This window comes from Mya arenaria, chromosome 9, assembly GCF_026914265.1.
Source record: "Mya arenaria isolate MELC-2E11 chromosome 9, ASM2691426v1".
Lineage (NCBI taxonomy): Eukaryota > Metazoa > Mollusca > Bivalvia > Myida > Myidae > Mya > Mya arenaria.
This window is the reverse complement of record NC_069130.1, coordinates 60,217,335-60,234,293: the sequence shown is the minus strand read 5'-3', so window position 1 is coordinate 60,234,293 and position 16,959 is coordinate 60,217,335. Positions and strand designations below refer to the sequence as shown.

General features: G+C 40.0%; 1 protein-coding gene across 1 annotated transcript; it reads right to left on the bottom strand.

Annotated features, from left to right (window-relative positions):
- Positions 1–318: 318 nt before the first annotated feature.
- Positions 319–16,006, bottom strand: LOC128203226 (uncharacterized). Its single transcript, XM_052904536.1, has 6 exons — positions 14,872–16,006; positions 7,552–7,701; positions 4,319–4,486; positions 3,195–3,338; positions 2,852–3,022; positions 319–1,212 (listed from the first exon to the last, which is right to left on the bottom strand). Exons 1-6 carry the CDS (start codon positions 15,815–15,817, stop codon positions 416–418), a joined length of 2,376 nt encoding a protein of 791 aa, XP_052760496.1. The 5' UTR covers positions 15,818–16,006; the 3' UTR covers positions 319–415.
- Positions 16,007–16,959: the final 953 nt, after the last annotated feature.

Below are 16,959 nucleotides of genomic sequence, written 5' to 3'. Positions count from 1 at the left end.
CCCCCATCCCTCCTTAAAATTGTCCAAGTTTCCTTTTTATTTCAATGTTGGAGAAATATATAATACAATTCGCACAAACTGCACCGTTTCGGAATAGAAATTGTCAAACATTTCTAGGGAAAGTACCCCTACCCCATACCAACATTTTAAACCAAATATTTTCGGTTCTGAGGGAGGTGTGCAAGTAAAGGGTAATGACCCTATATAACGGTCCCATCCCTTTTAAACTCAGGTTCTGGACCGCCCCTGATTATAATTCTAATGCGATTTTTTTTTCTTAAAATATATCAAGCATCAACACAACAACATCAATTTCTTCTTATCTTCATTTTAATAACACACAGCAAATACAATCATATTCAAATAGCAAATCATCTCAAGAATACCAACTAGAAAGGCCCAAAACATAATGCTGCTAAACCTGGAATTCCAAATAACCATTTGAATCGATGGAAACACTAGAAAAGTCATATTGCTCTGTGTTGCCTAGGTCACAGTCCGGGTTGGTAAGTTGTAGCACAGCGTTGGGTTGTCTTGTGTTATCTACACCCGGTTTCATTATCACACTAGTATGCTTGCTATCATCAAGTGTTTCATTATTTAAAATACTGTTTTCTATTTCACTGTTTGTCTTTTCAACTCCTTCGTTAAACGCATTAATAAGTGATTCTGTAAAGTCATCCTGATCTTCCGGCCTAAACTCAATGTATCTGTCATCTTCCATATCAATATAGCTATCCTTGTCGTCGTTAATAGTATTATAATTATCATTGGAGCGATATTCCAATTCCAGTTCTTCTTTCTCACTGAGCGGCTTAATATAATCTCTTTCCACTTTACCTATTTCATCATAGACACTGGAATCGTCTTCAAATGGTGAAAATGTTTTCTCACCAGCCAATGCTGAAATTCTTTCGGTAGAGGAAGTAAAGGAAATATTCTTGCTCATTGAAGAACTGGAGGATGATGTTCTGCCTGTGCTCAGCGAAACTGTCTGACTAAGCTGTGTTGATGACGTCACATTCGAACCATTGCTACTGGATGTTGAAGAACTCTCTGTGTCTGAAACTTTCTTTTTCGGCATGGACAACAGTAACCTCTTCCAAAATTTCTCAATTTTCTTGCTGTCATCAGATTCTCCCTCGGGCCATTCGAGGTACGTTACAGAATTGATGATACCTTTCAGATTTTTATCCATAGTTGATTGAAGGTCTGAAATCGTAAAAAAAGTTCATATGACATAAACTGAAATAGAACATGTGTTGTAAATGTATTACAATTGCATCTTTCATTTCCTCAATGCGTTAGTACGTTTAATAAGTGTGCACGTCGGTAATTAACAGGGTTGCAGTTATAACACTGCGATCCATGTTTTCCGATTTTAGAACTTAATTTGAAAGTATCATTCAACTGAAATTTCAATTGACAAGTCCGGTAGCAAATAAATCGATTTTAATCGAATCGTTTCGTATGTTTTCCGTCATTGTAGTTTTGTGACGGTGTGTGTCTATTGTTTAAAGCTGCACTCTCACAGATTTTCCGTTTTGACAACTTTTTATCTTTTTGTCTTGGAATAAGCAAACTTTTGCGTAAATATCTGCAAATCACTGATATAAGAATGCTGACAAATGATCAGATCGCAGATTTCGTATTTCTGTTCGAAAATTAATGTTTTATGCCTTAAACCGTTGCTAGCGGTTTAAGAAAAATGCATAAAACATCATTTTTTGAACTTAAGCATAAAAATCTGCTATCTAATTTTTGTCAGCAGTCTTATATAACTCGTTTTTCGCAAAAATTAGCTCGTTCCAAGACACAAAATAAAAAAAGTTGTCAAAACGTTAAATCTGTGAGAGTGCAGCTTTAAGTTATACTCTTACTCCAAAAATGTTATACCACAATGAGTACAAATGTTTTAAATTACTAAAAAGGGTTAATAAATATCGAAAACAATGGTTCCTATGAAGGATGCCGTGCTTTTTTTTTAAAGGTGCAGAAAACACGATATTTCAACCTTATGAGATGATAGTTGATCGCTGTAAATATTTTAGGACCCACCATTCATTTAATATTTGTGCGTGTTCAGCTATTAAAGGGATGGTACACCAGATAAGCACCAAAAACAGTTCTTTTTTCTGTAACGAATCTCAGGACAATTATTTATTAAAATGTTTTACTCTTTGATATCATAATTGTAAAAAAATACCAAAATGTAAAAAACAATGAGTCGGAGACCGGGTTCGAACCGGTGTCGCCAAAATTGAAGACCAGTGTTGTATCCACTGTGCTGCGAAGGCTCACTCTAACCAGTTAGAATATTTATATACCTTACTTGGTAATATCACGTGATAACATCGACCAGCCAATCACGCATAAGGAATGAATTTTACTAGGTAGACATACCTAGTATTTTTTTAAATACGAAAATACGGGAAAATACGAAAAAAAACTGCGAAAAATAAATTAATTGTAATCTTTGTGTTACTTAAGTTAGTAAGTATTAATGTATTGTACACATCGATTCCAAGTTTATGTCAGTTTTCGACAATTTTCTTCTCTTTTTTTTTTCGCTTTTTCATCATACGGAGTACAGCCCCCTTTAAATACACGGTTACACCATGGTTATCATAAATGCATTATTAATTAAGAAGTTTAAGGTTTATCACTCATTCTTTGTTTGTACAAGAGTATGTATTGACGTTAAATATGAAAGTGTTTCCTTGAACCTTGTCAACAGGCTCGTTGTATATGTTTCGCTACCTTGTGTGTCCCTGTAGTTTCCATTATATTGTTTAAACATTCTTCCACTACACAAAAGGGAGATGAAGCGAGCACTATAACACAACTTTACCTGAAATATCGTCTAGTAATATTGGAATGATTTTGTGTTTCCGTTTCAACATCTCTTGTTGCGCCTTCTGGTATTCGAATCTGGTGAATTCACTTTCCACATAGCGAGGAGTGAGTATAAGAATGGTTCGCCTGGAGGCGTCCACGGCGTTGATTATGTTGTTGGAAATCGCTGTAAGGAGATTGTTAGTTAAATATTGTAAATTTGATATGATAAGTGTGGTGCAATATAACTATTATTTTAAAATTATGTACAAAAACAGAAATCCGGATCACAATCGGACCTCGTTGCTCGAGAGGGGCTTTATACGTACAATTCGGGTAAAATTCGAAATTTTACTCACTTTCTCCGGGAACGAAGTCCCTGTAATGCAGACAAAGCCTGAAGCCTAGCTCCTTCTCCAGTTTCTGGTAGAGTGTTCGTACTACGAACCCTTCGTCCCGGGGGTGCGACTTGTAGGAGACAAAAGCGTCGAACTGCTTTTCATCTGTTTAAGGAAAAGAGGCGATATTGTAGTATACACATAGTATGGTTAATTGGTCAAGGATATTATCTGACCTATAATTGCAAGTCGCAAATCTGATAAGTTAGTAATCAACATTTATGAAATTAAATTATTATTTAACCTATATGTAGTTGGCGTGTTATTGCTTCAAGAGTTCGGCGACGCAATATTCATTGGTTTGAAAGGGGAGATGGACAATTTTGAATACCATGTGTTGTAGTTTCTTACATTGACTTCAAATAAGTAATCAACATTTCATTGGTGATTCCAAAGCCTACACTTTTACTCGTTATATCGTCTTTCCTACCTGGTACAGTTCGGTTTGTTAGATTTGAGGCATGTTGTAAAGCTTTACTGTTAAATATATGTATGGAGGGAAACCAAGTCGAGATATTTCATATGTGGGTTGAAAATCAATATAGAAAAGAAATCGTGGAAAGTAAACTGTTCGCTTTGAATTTTGAAGTTTAGTTTACTTATAACTATACTTATTTATTTCAAATGATAATTAATCCAAACCCACATCCAATTATGGACGTGTTAGTTGCTAACACCTGGGTCAATATTGTTTTCATCTGGTGAATATCACATCGTATTTAATACCTGATAAGCCCATATGTGTATAATATTTCTACATTAAAGTTAAGTTAAGCATGACCTTAATCAATTTCTAGGAAAGTGTCAAGTAACTTTACAGAAACACAGCTATTAAGTTACTAGTATCATTTTCAAAAGGTTACGCACAGTTTTGTTATGGTACTTTATTTTACATTTTGGTTTGTACCGTTGGGTTGAGCACAGTTTGGCATGTGATAATAATTAAGCATTCAATCTAACACTTGATCATGCAGCATTTATTTATTATATGCTATTAGACAGGGTTCATATAAAGTGAAGTACTGTAGTAAACTAAATAAATCCTTTACACGTCCGATTATCTAAATATCTTAACACGATCCTACCATCATCTTCAAACCCCTGGAAGTAGTACACTATCTTCATGATGAGGATAACTCTGTTTTTCCACATGTAATACGGTGCAGCGATGGAGGTCACGAGGAGCACGAGAAAAGCGCCCACACACGAGCCAACCACCCATAGATACCACGTGGCCTCCCTCTCAACAATACCTGCAAGAGATGTGACATGTTTGTTACGTTACACAAAACATATAATCAAAAGGTTGGTTATTTACTTTATAACTGTCTGTTATTATTATTATTATTATTATTATTATTATTATTATTATTATTATTATTATTATTATTATTATTTGAATGTTACCTTTGTCTTGATAATACAATAAAAACTTCAGTAACCAGGCATAGCCCAGAAGCCATGGAAACTACAGGGACCAGGCTTAGGCAAGAAGCCATGGAAACTACAGGAGCCAAGCTTAGCCAAGTAGCCATGGAAACTACAGGAACCAGGCTTAGTCAAGAAGCCATGAACACTACAGGAGCCAGGCTTAGGCAAGAAGCCATGAAAACTACAGGAGCCAGGCTTAGTCAAGAAGCCATGAAAACTACAGGAGCCAGGCTTAGTCAAGAAGCCATGGAAACTACAGGAGCCAGGCTTATTCAAGAAGCCATGGAAACTACAGGAGCCAGGCTTAGGCAAGTAGCCATGGAAATTACAGGAGCCAGGCTTAGGCAAGTAGCCATGGAAACTACAGGAGCCAGGCTTAGGCAAGTAGCCATGGAAACTACAGGAGCCAGGCTTAGGCAAGTAGCCATGGAAACTACAGGAGCCAGGCTTAGGCAAGTAGCCATGGAAATTACAGGAGCCAGGCTTAGGCAAGTAGCCATGAAAACTTCAGTAACCAGGCTTAGCCGTGTAGCTATGGAAATTACTAGAACCAAAATTAGCCAAGCAGCCATGGAAACTACAGTAACCAGGCTAGGCGTAGTAGCCATGGAAGCTACAGGAACCAGGCTTAGTCAAGTAGCCATGGAAGCTACAGGAACCAGGCTAGGCGTAGTAGCCATGGAAGCTACAGGAACCAGGCTTAGTCAAGTAGCCATGGAAACTACAGTAACCAGGCTAGGCGTAGTAGCCATGGAAGCTACAGGAACCAGGCTTAGTCAAGTAGCCATGGAAGCTACAGGAACCAGGCTAGGCGTAGTAGCCATGGAAGCTACAGGAACCAGGCTTAGTCAAGTAGTCAAGGAAACTACAGATACCAGGCTTAGGCAAGTAGCCATGGAAACTACAGGAACCAGACTTAGCCCAGTAGCCATGAAATCTACAGATACCAGGCTTAGCCCAGTAGCCATGGAAACTACAGATACCAGGCTAGGCGTAGTAGCCATGGAAGCTACAGGAACCAGGCTAGGCGTAGTAGCCATGGAAGCTACAGATACCAGGCTTAGCCAAGCAGCCATGGAAACTACAGTAACCAGGCTAGGCGTAGTAGCCATGGAAGCTACAGGAACCAGGCTAGGCGTAGTAGCCATGGAAGCTACAGATACCAGGCTTAGCCAAGCAGCCATGGAAACTACAGTAACCAGGCTAGGCGTAGTAGCCATGGAAGCTACAGGAACCAGGCTTAGTCAAGTAGTCAAGGAAACTACAGATACCAGGCTTAGCCAAGAAGCCATGGAAACTACAGATACCAAGCTTAGCCCAGTAGCCATGGAAACTACAGGAACCAGACTAAGCCAAGTAGCCATGGAGACTACAGGAACCAGACTTAGCCCAATAGCCATGGAGACTACAGGAACCAGACTAAGCCAAGTAGCCATGGAGACTACAGGAACCAGACTTAGCCCAATAGCCATGGAGACTACGGGAACCAGGCTAAGCCAAGTAGCCATGGAAACTACAGGAACCAGGCTTAGGCAAGTAGCCATGGAAACTACAGTAACCAGGCTAGGCGTAGTAGACATGGAAGCTACAGGAACCAGGCTTAGTCAAGTAGTCATTGAAACTCCAGATACCAGGCTTAGCCCAGTAGCCATGGAAACTACAGGAACCAGACTTAGCCCAGTAGCCATGAAATCTACAGGAACCAGGCTTAGCCCAGTAGTCATGGAAACTACAGATACCAGGCTGAGCCCAGTAGCCATGGAAACTACATGAACCAGGCTAAGCCCAGTATCCATGGAAACTACAGGAACCAGACTTAGCCCAGTAGCCATGGAAACTACATGAACCAGGCTAAGCCCAGTATCCATGGAAACTACAGGAACCAGACTTAGCCCAGTAGCCATGGAAACTACAGGAACCAGGCTAAGCCCAGTATCCATGGAAACTACAGGAACCAGACTTAGCCCAGTAGCCATGGAAACTACAGGAACCAGACTTAGCCCAGTAGCCATGGAAACTACAGGAACCAGACTTAGCCAAGTAGTCATGGAAACTACAGATACCAGGCTTAGCCCAGTAGCCATGGAAACTACATGAACCAGGCTTAGCCAAGTAGCCATGGAAACTACAGGAACCAGGCTTAGGCAAGAAGACATGGAAACTACAGAAACCAGGCTCAGTCCAGTAGCCATGGAAACTTCAGGAACCAGGCTTGGCCAAGTAGCCATGGAAACTACAGGGACCAGGCTTAGGCAAGTAGCCATGAAAATTACAGAGACCAGACATAACCAAGTAGCCATGGAAACTTTAGTCACCAGAAACTATGTAGTTTATACTTGCAATTATATATTCAAATCATGGTTGTTCATACTTGCCACTACTTATTCAAATCATGGTAATTGTTGGTTGAGGGGCCTGTCCCTGTTCTTTTCATTTACATTCCTTCCATACTTCATGACTTAGACGCAAATGTATATTTTACATAGTGTAGCCTCCATCCTCTGATAAACACAAAACAAAAATGTGCCGAAAGGGAAATGTATAACTGATGTTTGTTTCATTATAATTCTATTTCCTGAAGCTAAAGTGAATATTTACGCTGTTGTATGCTGTCTTGTTTCTAAAGCCATAATGCGTGAGTATGTCGTCCTGACTGTTACGTGGTATCTTGATATGAATATGAATAAAGAAGTAACCGCCGGTTCAACCTTTTACGTGTGAACAAAATCACTTATTATGCATTAGGCAATGTTTAAGGTGTGTCCTTTTGTATACGCAAAACCTTGAACCTTAAGCATCACAATTTCGAACATCATCAAGAGATCGAGTGCGACAAGCCAATGACTTGCAACCTTGATTTTGGAGACCAAATAATGACTTTACTTACTGACTGGGTGTGGTACGAACGTTTCGCATCTCTCTCCGATGTACCGCGGCATACAGTCGCACACCGGCTTTCTTTCGCCCGGGTCGCCGTGTAAGTTACACCGTCCGTTCTCGCCACAGTCCAGACAACAGAGCTCGTCACATCGTGTTTCTAGGCAGACATTTGTGTGAGATTAGGATAAAACTCAAGAATTAAAATCTGTTTACTGTTTATTATAAAAAATAGTTCATTGTTGATGGTGGGAAATTCGCTACATGTTTAATAACCAAACGTATTTTGTATTTAAATGGTTCTCTCTTTCTCGCCGTTTCTTTATATCAGGCACAAAGTCACCTGCCGGAAGCCTAAGTTATGTGTTTGATAAGCACAATATCGACTAAGCTTTTGAACAAATCAAACTCATTTATGAACCCAATTCATTGCGGTTACAACGCTTATACAGTATGTGACGACCTAACCTCTCCGACTCTACAACGCTTATACAGTATGTCACGCCCTAACCTCTCCGACTCTACAACGCTTATACAGTATGTGACGACCTAACCTCACCGACTCTATGGCGATATTTCTTTTTTCTGTACACATGTTACCAGTGAACTATGGCATCGGAAGCTATTTTAAAACATGGACAGTTTGTATGGAATAATAGACAGACATTCTTTAACAGGAACGTAGTTATTCTTCAGTGACTTCAATGCTGACGTCACGTCCGGCAGGGACATCAAGACCGAAAAACGCACGTAGAACATAACGAGGCACAGGTTTCGTCCGGTAGCAAGAACCAGTCCGGAAACTTACAAATTAAGGCAATCACGTAAAACATTGGACTTTATCTTGATGGGTAATAGGATGATATTCATATACCACCGATGTTAACTTAGAGTGTAGCACCGTTTCGGATCATCTTTTAATCATTACACAATTAAATACAATAGCGACCTCATTTATAAAGCTACCCATTTATCAAATTGTTTTGTTTTCCTTTTGCTGAGTTCTTACCTTCTCGTCAAAAATTATGATTCCATGTGGATACATATTAATATCAATTGAACGCACACATACACTGAACATCCCGTGCACACATACACTGAACATCCCGTGTACACATACAATGAGCATCCCGTGCACACATACACTGAACATTCCGTGCATACATACACTGAACATCCCGTGCACACATACACTGAACATTCCGTGCACACATACACTGAACATCCCGTGCACACATACAATGAACATCCCGTGCACACATACACTGAACATCCCGTGCATACATACACTGAACATCCCGTGTACACATACAATGAGCATCCCGTGCACACATACACTGAGCATCCCGTGCACACATACACTGAGCATCCCGTGCACACATACACTGAGCATCCCGTGCACACATACACTGAGCATCCCGTGCACACATACACTGAACATCCCGTGCACACATACACTGAGCATCCCGTGCACACATACACTGAGCTTCCCGTGCACACATACACTGAACATCCCGTGCATACATACACTGAACATCCCGTGCATACATACACTGAACATCCCGTGTACACATACACTGAGCATCCCGTGCATACATACACTGAACATCCCGTGCACACATACACTGAGCATCCCGTGCACACATACACTGAACATCCCGTGCACACATACACTGAACATTCCGTGCATACATACACTGAACATCCCGTGTACACATACACTGAACATCCCGTGTACACATACAATGAACATCCCGTGCATACATACACTGAACATCCCGTGCACACATACACTGAACATCCCGTGTACACATACAATGAGCATCCCGTGCACACATACACTGAACATCCCGTGCACACATACACTGAACATCCCGTGCATACATACACTGAACATCCCGTGTACACATACAATGAGCATCCCGTGCACACATACACTGAACATCCCGTGCATACATACACTGAACATCCCGTGTACACATACACTGAACATCCCGTGCATACATACACTGAGCATCCCGTGTACACATACACTGAACATCCCGTGCACACATACACTGAACATCCCGTGCATACATACACTGAACATCCCGTGTACACATACACTGAACATCCCGTGCATACATACACTGAGCATCCCGTGTACACATACACTGAACATCCCGTGCACACATACACTGAACATTCCGTGCATACATACACTGAACATCCCGTGCACACATACACTGAACATCCCGTGCATACATACACTGAGCATCCCGTGTACACATACACTGAACATCCCGTGCACACATACACTGAGCATCCCGTGTACACATACACTGAGCATCCCGTGCATACATACACTGAACATCCCGTGCACACATACACTGAGCATCCCGTGCACACATACACTGAACATCCCGTGCATACATACACTGAACATCCCGTGTACACATACACTGAACATCCCGTGCACACATACACTGAGCATCCCGTGCATACATACACTGAACATCCCGTGTACACATACACTGAACATCCCGTGCATACATACACTGAACATCCCGTGCACACATACACTGAACATCCCGTGCATACATACAATGAGCATCCCGTGCACACATACACTGAACATCCCGTGTACACATACAATGAGCATCCCGTGCACACATACACTGAACATCCCGTGCACACATACACTGAACATTCCGTGCATACATACACTGAGCATCCCGTGTACACATACACTGAGCATCCCGTGTACACATACAATGAGCATCCCGTGCACACATACACTGAACATCCCGTGCACACATACACTGAACATTCCGTGCATACATACACTGAACATCCCGTGCATACATACACTGAACATCCCGTGCACACATACACTGAGCATCCCGTGTACAAATACAATGAACATCCCGTGTACACATACAATGAACATCCCGTGCACACATACACTGAACATCCCGTGCATACATACACTGAACATCCCGTGCATACATACACTGAACATCCCGTGCACACATACACTGAGCATCCCGTGTACACATACACTGAACATCCCGTGTACACATACACTGAGCATCCCGTGCATACATACACTGAGCATCCCGTGTACACATACAATGAGCATCCCGTGCACACATACACTGAACATCCCGTGTACACATACAATGAGCATCCCGTGCACACATACACTGAACATCCCGTGTACACATACAATGAGCATCCCGTGCACACATACACTGAACATCCCGTGCACACATACACTGAACATCCCGTGCATACATACACTGAGCATCCCGTGTACACATACACTGAACATCCCGTGCACACATACACTGAACATCCCGTGCACACATACACTGAACATCCCGTGCACACATACACTGAACATCCCGTGTACACATACAATGAGCATCCCGTGTACACATACAATGAACATCCCGTGCATACATACACTGAACATCCCGTGCATACATACACTGAACATCCCGTGCACACATACACTGAGCATCCCGTGTACACATACACTGAACATCCCGTGCACACATACACTGAGCATCCCGTGCACACATACACTGAACATCCCGTGCACACATACACTGAACATCCCGTGCATACATACACTGAACATCCCGTGCACACATTCACTGAGCATCCCGTGTACACATACACTGAGCATCCCGTGTACACATACAATGAACATCCCGTGCACACATACACTGAACATCCCGTGTACACATACAATGAACATCCCGTGCACACATTCACTGAACATCCCGTGCACACATACACTGAACATCCCGTGTACACATACAATGAACATCCCGTGCACACATACACTGAACATCCCGTGTACACATACAATGAACATCCCGTGCACACATTCACTGAACATCCCGTGCACACATACAATGAACATCTCGTGCACACATACAATGAACATCCCGTGCACACATACACTGAACATCCCATGCACACATACAATGAACATCCCGTGCACACATACAATGAACATCCCGTGCACACAAACAATGAACATCCCGTGTACACATACAATGAACATCCCGTGCACACATACACTGAACATCCCGTGCACACATACAATGAACATCCCGTGCACACATACACTGAACATCCCGTGTACACATACAATGAACATCCCGTGCACACATACACTGAACATCCCGTGTACACATACAATGAACATCCCGTGCACACATACACTGAACATCCCGTGCACACATACACTGAACATCCCGTGCACACATACAATGAACATCCCGTGCACACATACACTGAACATCCCGTGCACACATACACTGAACATCCCGTGCACACATACACTGAACATCCCGTGCACACATTCACTGAACATCCCGTGCACACATACACTGAACATCCCGTGCACACATACACTGAGCATCCCGTGTACACATACACTGAACATCCCGTGCACACATACACTGAGCATCCCGTGCACACATACACTGAGCATCCCGTGCACACATACACTGAGCATCCCGTGCACACATACACTGAGCATCCCGTGTACACATACACTGAGCATCCCGTGCACACATACACTGAGCATCCCGTGTACACATACACTGAACATCCCGTGCACACATTCACTGAGCATCCCGTGCACACATTCACTGAGCATCCCGTGCACACATACACTGAACATCCCGTGTACACATACAATGAACATCCCGTGCACACATACAATGAACATCCCGTGCACACATACACTGAGCATCCCGTGCACACATACACTGAGCATCCCGTGCACACATACACTGAACATCCCGTGCACACATACACTGAACATTCATAGCCACAATGGCACGAACCAGTCAATACGGCACTTAATAATCAGCGTCAAGCCAGAACAGAATGGATCAGAAATGGTCAACACAGTGGACAGTTATTTCTGTAAAGTAAACAACGTCGCTAAGGGAAGCTTTATTGGTTTCAAAAATAAAGCTGTAGGCGACACAAGCAAAACATTGTGTACAGATTTTGCCCCGAGTGCATCGTGTGACATAAAACTGTTCTGGCCCATTGTGCACATAAGCCTTCAATCAAAAGAAAGCATGCATTAATTTGTTGTCGGCAATGTAATAATGAGGAAGGGATCTCACAAGGTCGTTGATAATTTTCGTCACACTGCAAATCTGTCTTCTCCCCAAAAACATACCGAATTATGTAAGGTAACGCATCTCAAGTGCCATCATTCAACATTATGATTGCAAAACAACATTGGGAATGTTGCAGTGACATTTGGTAAAGTATACAAATTCTTTAATTACTTTTTTTTCCTTTTCGGGAAGGTTCTTAAATCATCATCATCATCATCATCATCATCATCATCATCATCATCATCCGTTGTATATAAATCGTGTTTCTATTCATAAGATAAATACACGTTTAAAATCGTATGTTATTAATTATGATATTCATTGAAAATGATATCAAACTATAACAAGGAAGCGAGAGACACTTCAAAGTGATAAATGTTTCAATTAACCTTTGAATTTGATGGGCAGGACCTGACACGAATTTACAATTCTGATTTTATCTGTCAGTCTCACTTTGAATTCCGGGCTTGTGAGGGTCAACAAAGCGTTTTCGATGTTAAAATGTTTAAAAAGAATGAATTTGAGAGATGCAACAAGAAAATTGAACGATTAAGTTGCCCATAAATCGAAGATATCAGTCTTGTCTACTTGGTTAAAATTTTGATGAATTAAAAAATTGTTACTCATGTTTTTGCAATCGTTTTACTTATTGTATCCATCCATAAGAGGATTGTTTGATCTTTTAGAATCTATTATGACTAGGCTGCTATTTCAAACTTTAAAATCTGTTAAAAAAAGTAATCAAAATCTAAATCATTATGAAGGACCAAGTAGAGATAAACATTTCTACCACTTCATATACTTATAATCTTCTTTGTTCTATTTCTCTAAAAGTATTAATATGTGCCTAAATTTAGTGTGATTTTTTATTTAACTATAAGTCAATATAAGATGTATTGTATTCAGACTAAATTTTAAAAAGCTATTTCCATGTTTACATAAATTATTGTGAAATACTTAATGGATGACTTCATTAATTACTGCTTAATTATAAGTAAAGTGAATTTGGTATATGCACTAGATGCTCCTTGTGTGTGTGTTTTAATAGCGATACAGAACAATGACAGATTATGACAGCTACAAGTATCATGTGACTGATTTAATAAATATCTTATGTTTGAGTTTAGGTAGCATAGATTCATTATTTTGCTGCATACTTGAGTGATTCGAGTGAAAATAAAAATATAAAAAAACATACAGATTTAAGATATGGGAAGTAATGACTAGAATCCTATAATATAACGGGCCCCAGGTGAAGAAATATTTATCAACAATTTGATAATAGAAAAAAATAAAGGATTATCGAAATTATCATAATCGATCACCGATTCGCAAGTAAATTAAAATGTATTTCAATACAGAATAATGGTATTAAAATATCGTTTATGTTTATTTCAAGAACCTATATTTTATATGTACATTGTATTTATTTATTTACCTATGTCGTATATTTACCAAGATTTGCGTTAAGTTGTGAATGGCATTAGAGTAAATTAAGAACATTAATGATTTGTGTATCCCTAAAGTGCATCATTTTGATTATATAATGCTATAACTTAACAAATGGGAACAAACATGTGTGCTTCACGGAATTTTAAGTAAAATAATATAGTTCAATGAAATTTCATCATGATCCAAATAGATAATCGCCGATGTTGAGTTCTTATGGATGATTATTGGAGTATTACCGACCATAGTCCCGTTCAACGGAGAGCCTGCCCTAGCTATCTTGTCTTAGGCTTGTGCACACGGTAACCTTACAATATACCGCAGCAAGTGTTTGGCGTTTTTTTCTTCTATTTATATCCAGACATAACCACATAGTACCACCGTCGTTGCCTTGTCATCCTTGTTTAACATTAAGATGAATGTGCCAATTGTCCATACTTGTTACATTTACTTCCTGAACAATGAATAAAGTTTATACTGGGCTCATTTTAAGACTAATAGTTAATGTAGGTAAAACTGACGACGGCGGCGATGATGAAAATAGTGTTTTACACTACAAAGACGATAATGCAATATCTGCTGCTAATCATACTATGTTTAATTGTTTAAGAAAAGAACATTTTTTCATATAGTAATTTTGACCTATACCTCTTATGCGCAATTTTAGAAAGGTTTGGCAATCTTCAAGGCTTTGAAAGAATTCAGCTCTTGTTTAAAGTTGAATATATACACGGAACTATACATACTTCTGGCACCTACGTCACACTCGCACGTGAAGATGGCGCCGCTCCAGCCTCCATGGTCCCCCACTTCCTCTATACACTTGCCATAAACGCACGCGTGGGTCAATGGCTGCGACGGGCACTTACGCTCTGACATTGGGCGCCTCGGGGATCCCTCTTGGCACGCATTATAGCGTGGGTAGAGGAGTGTTGTGTCTGTAAGTTTCGGAAGTCCGAACGGCTTCTGTTGTGCAGATTGTTTTGAAAATTTAGAACTGATGCTATGAGATTTCGTTGTTGGGGCTAACGTCTTATCGAACATTATAGAAAATAAATTGTTTTCGTTTGGTTTTGTCTTTGCATATAAATCTTTATTTTGATTGTTTCTGCTTTTGTCTATTTTAGCTTTTAATTCGGCCACTTGTGCAAGCACTGAATCAGAAAGTGAAGAGGCACCGGTTTTATCGTCTCTATTTCTTGGTCCAACAATTCCACTGTTTGGGACTGGTTCACCAGCGACTTTATTTTCCGGTATTGCCGAATCACATAGCGAACCAGTCCAACCAGTATCACAACTGCAGAGTGAGCCTATGGCATTCGGGGTACACACACCATGCGAACATGTTATGGTATTGTCATTTACTTCACACGTCCGATTTTGAAATGTATCTTCCAGATTTTCAAGGTGAGTTTCTAGACTTACTGGAACTCTTATTGCTGATTTCGGCAGATTTCGATTCTCGTCTTCTCCTAATTCCGTTACCATGGAAACAGTTTCGCACCGTTCGCCCTTGTAGCCATGGGGACACGCACACCGGAAGTTACACGCGTCGTCTAGGTAACACGTGCCATCATTGAGACAAGGTGACATCACACAAATGTCGAAGGTACAGTCTGACGCCGCGCGCTGGTTATTGACAGACCCAAAATTAAAAGCTATAGTAATTAGTATTTTTATAAAGCGATGCATGATTGTTGAAACTTGAATATTATTGTACAATCACACTACTCCAAAAATAATATAGTATAATCCGATCCTGTAACATTTTGTATCACTTTTATCACCATATCGTCCCTAAAGTATCCACTGAATGATAACACTCAGTTTGACGTAATTTGAATACAGTTATATGACAATGTATGCAAAAGAAAATTAAAATGCAACGTTCCTTATCGTCTTTCTACTTAATTAGGTTTGCTTAACAACAGAATGACATACACATTCATTAACATTGAACATAGCCTGTCATTCAGGCAAATAGCTGTGACGCAGTTAATGTTGTTAACAAATGACTCTATGTAGTAAACCTGCTGTAAGCTTTTAGCGGAGTATTGTTGCAATTAACTTCAATGACAACTGTTTTCGAAAAAAATATGAAACGCTGAGAAAAGACGTTTTTAATGTTTGAAATTGATATTAATTTTACATATCATACTTTTTTACGTGAAGTTTTAAACATTTGTTACCATAATTGTGGCTACTGAGTTAGTTACACTGCATGAGGGTCGATAGGAATATAGATATTCAAACAATCAGTGACAGTTTCTAAACCCTATTTAAAAACAAAAACACTTGGTTGAAATTATGTTTAAAAATGTTAAATGGTCTAACTACAAATCGTTTTTAAAACATGTTCATGTTAAAATAGAAATATGTCCAGCATAAGAATAATTCAATATGTATAAAACAAAAATAATTACATTATGGACATCCCTCTGCTAATTTTCCGCGCTGTTAATAAATCAAACAAGACACGTACGCCCATTAATATGGAGAATGTCATAAATGTCAGACTTACAGGGAACTAGCCCCGTGGTTTTATTGTAAACCACATACCACTACATTGTTGTTTATCTTAAAGGAGAGGGTTCGTGGTCACGAGCTCACAAATGTATTCCGGCCATTTCATGGTGTAAGACCAATCAATGGAACTAATATTGAGATGAAAGTGTCATTAATTGAATGAACAATGTAAATTAAGATTTAATTATGTATACGACCAAAATCGTAATTGTCTATAATTTATCATAGAAATTTCTGGTTCTAATTAATTCAAGTAGATATGTAGAAGAAAAGGCAACCCCAAAACATTGAGATGGACTAAGCATTAT

What these genes read in the sequence shown, in the direction of transcription:
- LOC128203226 (XM_052904536.1), bottom strand. Translation starts at nt 15,817, where the DNA reads ATGCATCGCTTTATAAAAATACTAATTACTATAGCTTTTAATTTTGGG. An exon ending in GGACTTCGTTCCCGGAGAAA is followed by an intron (nt 3,023 to 3,194) that starts GTGAGTAAAATT and finishes ATCTCCTTACAG; the next exon opens with CGATTTCCAACAACATAATC. An exon ending in ATTACTAGACGATATTTCAG is followed by an intron (nt 1,213 to 2,851) that starts GTAAAGTTGTGT and finishes TTACGATTTCAG; the next exon opens with ACCTTCAATCAACTATGGAT.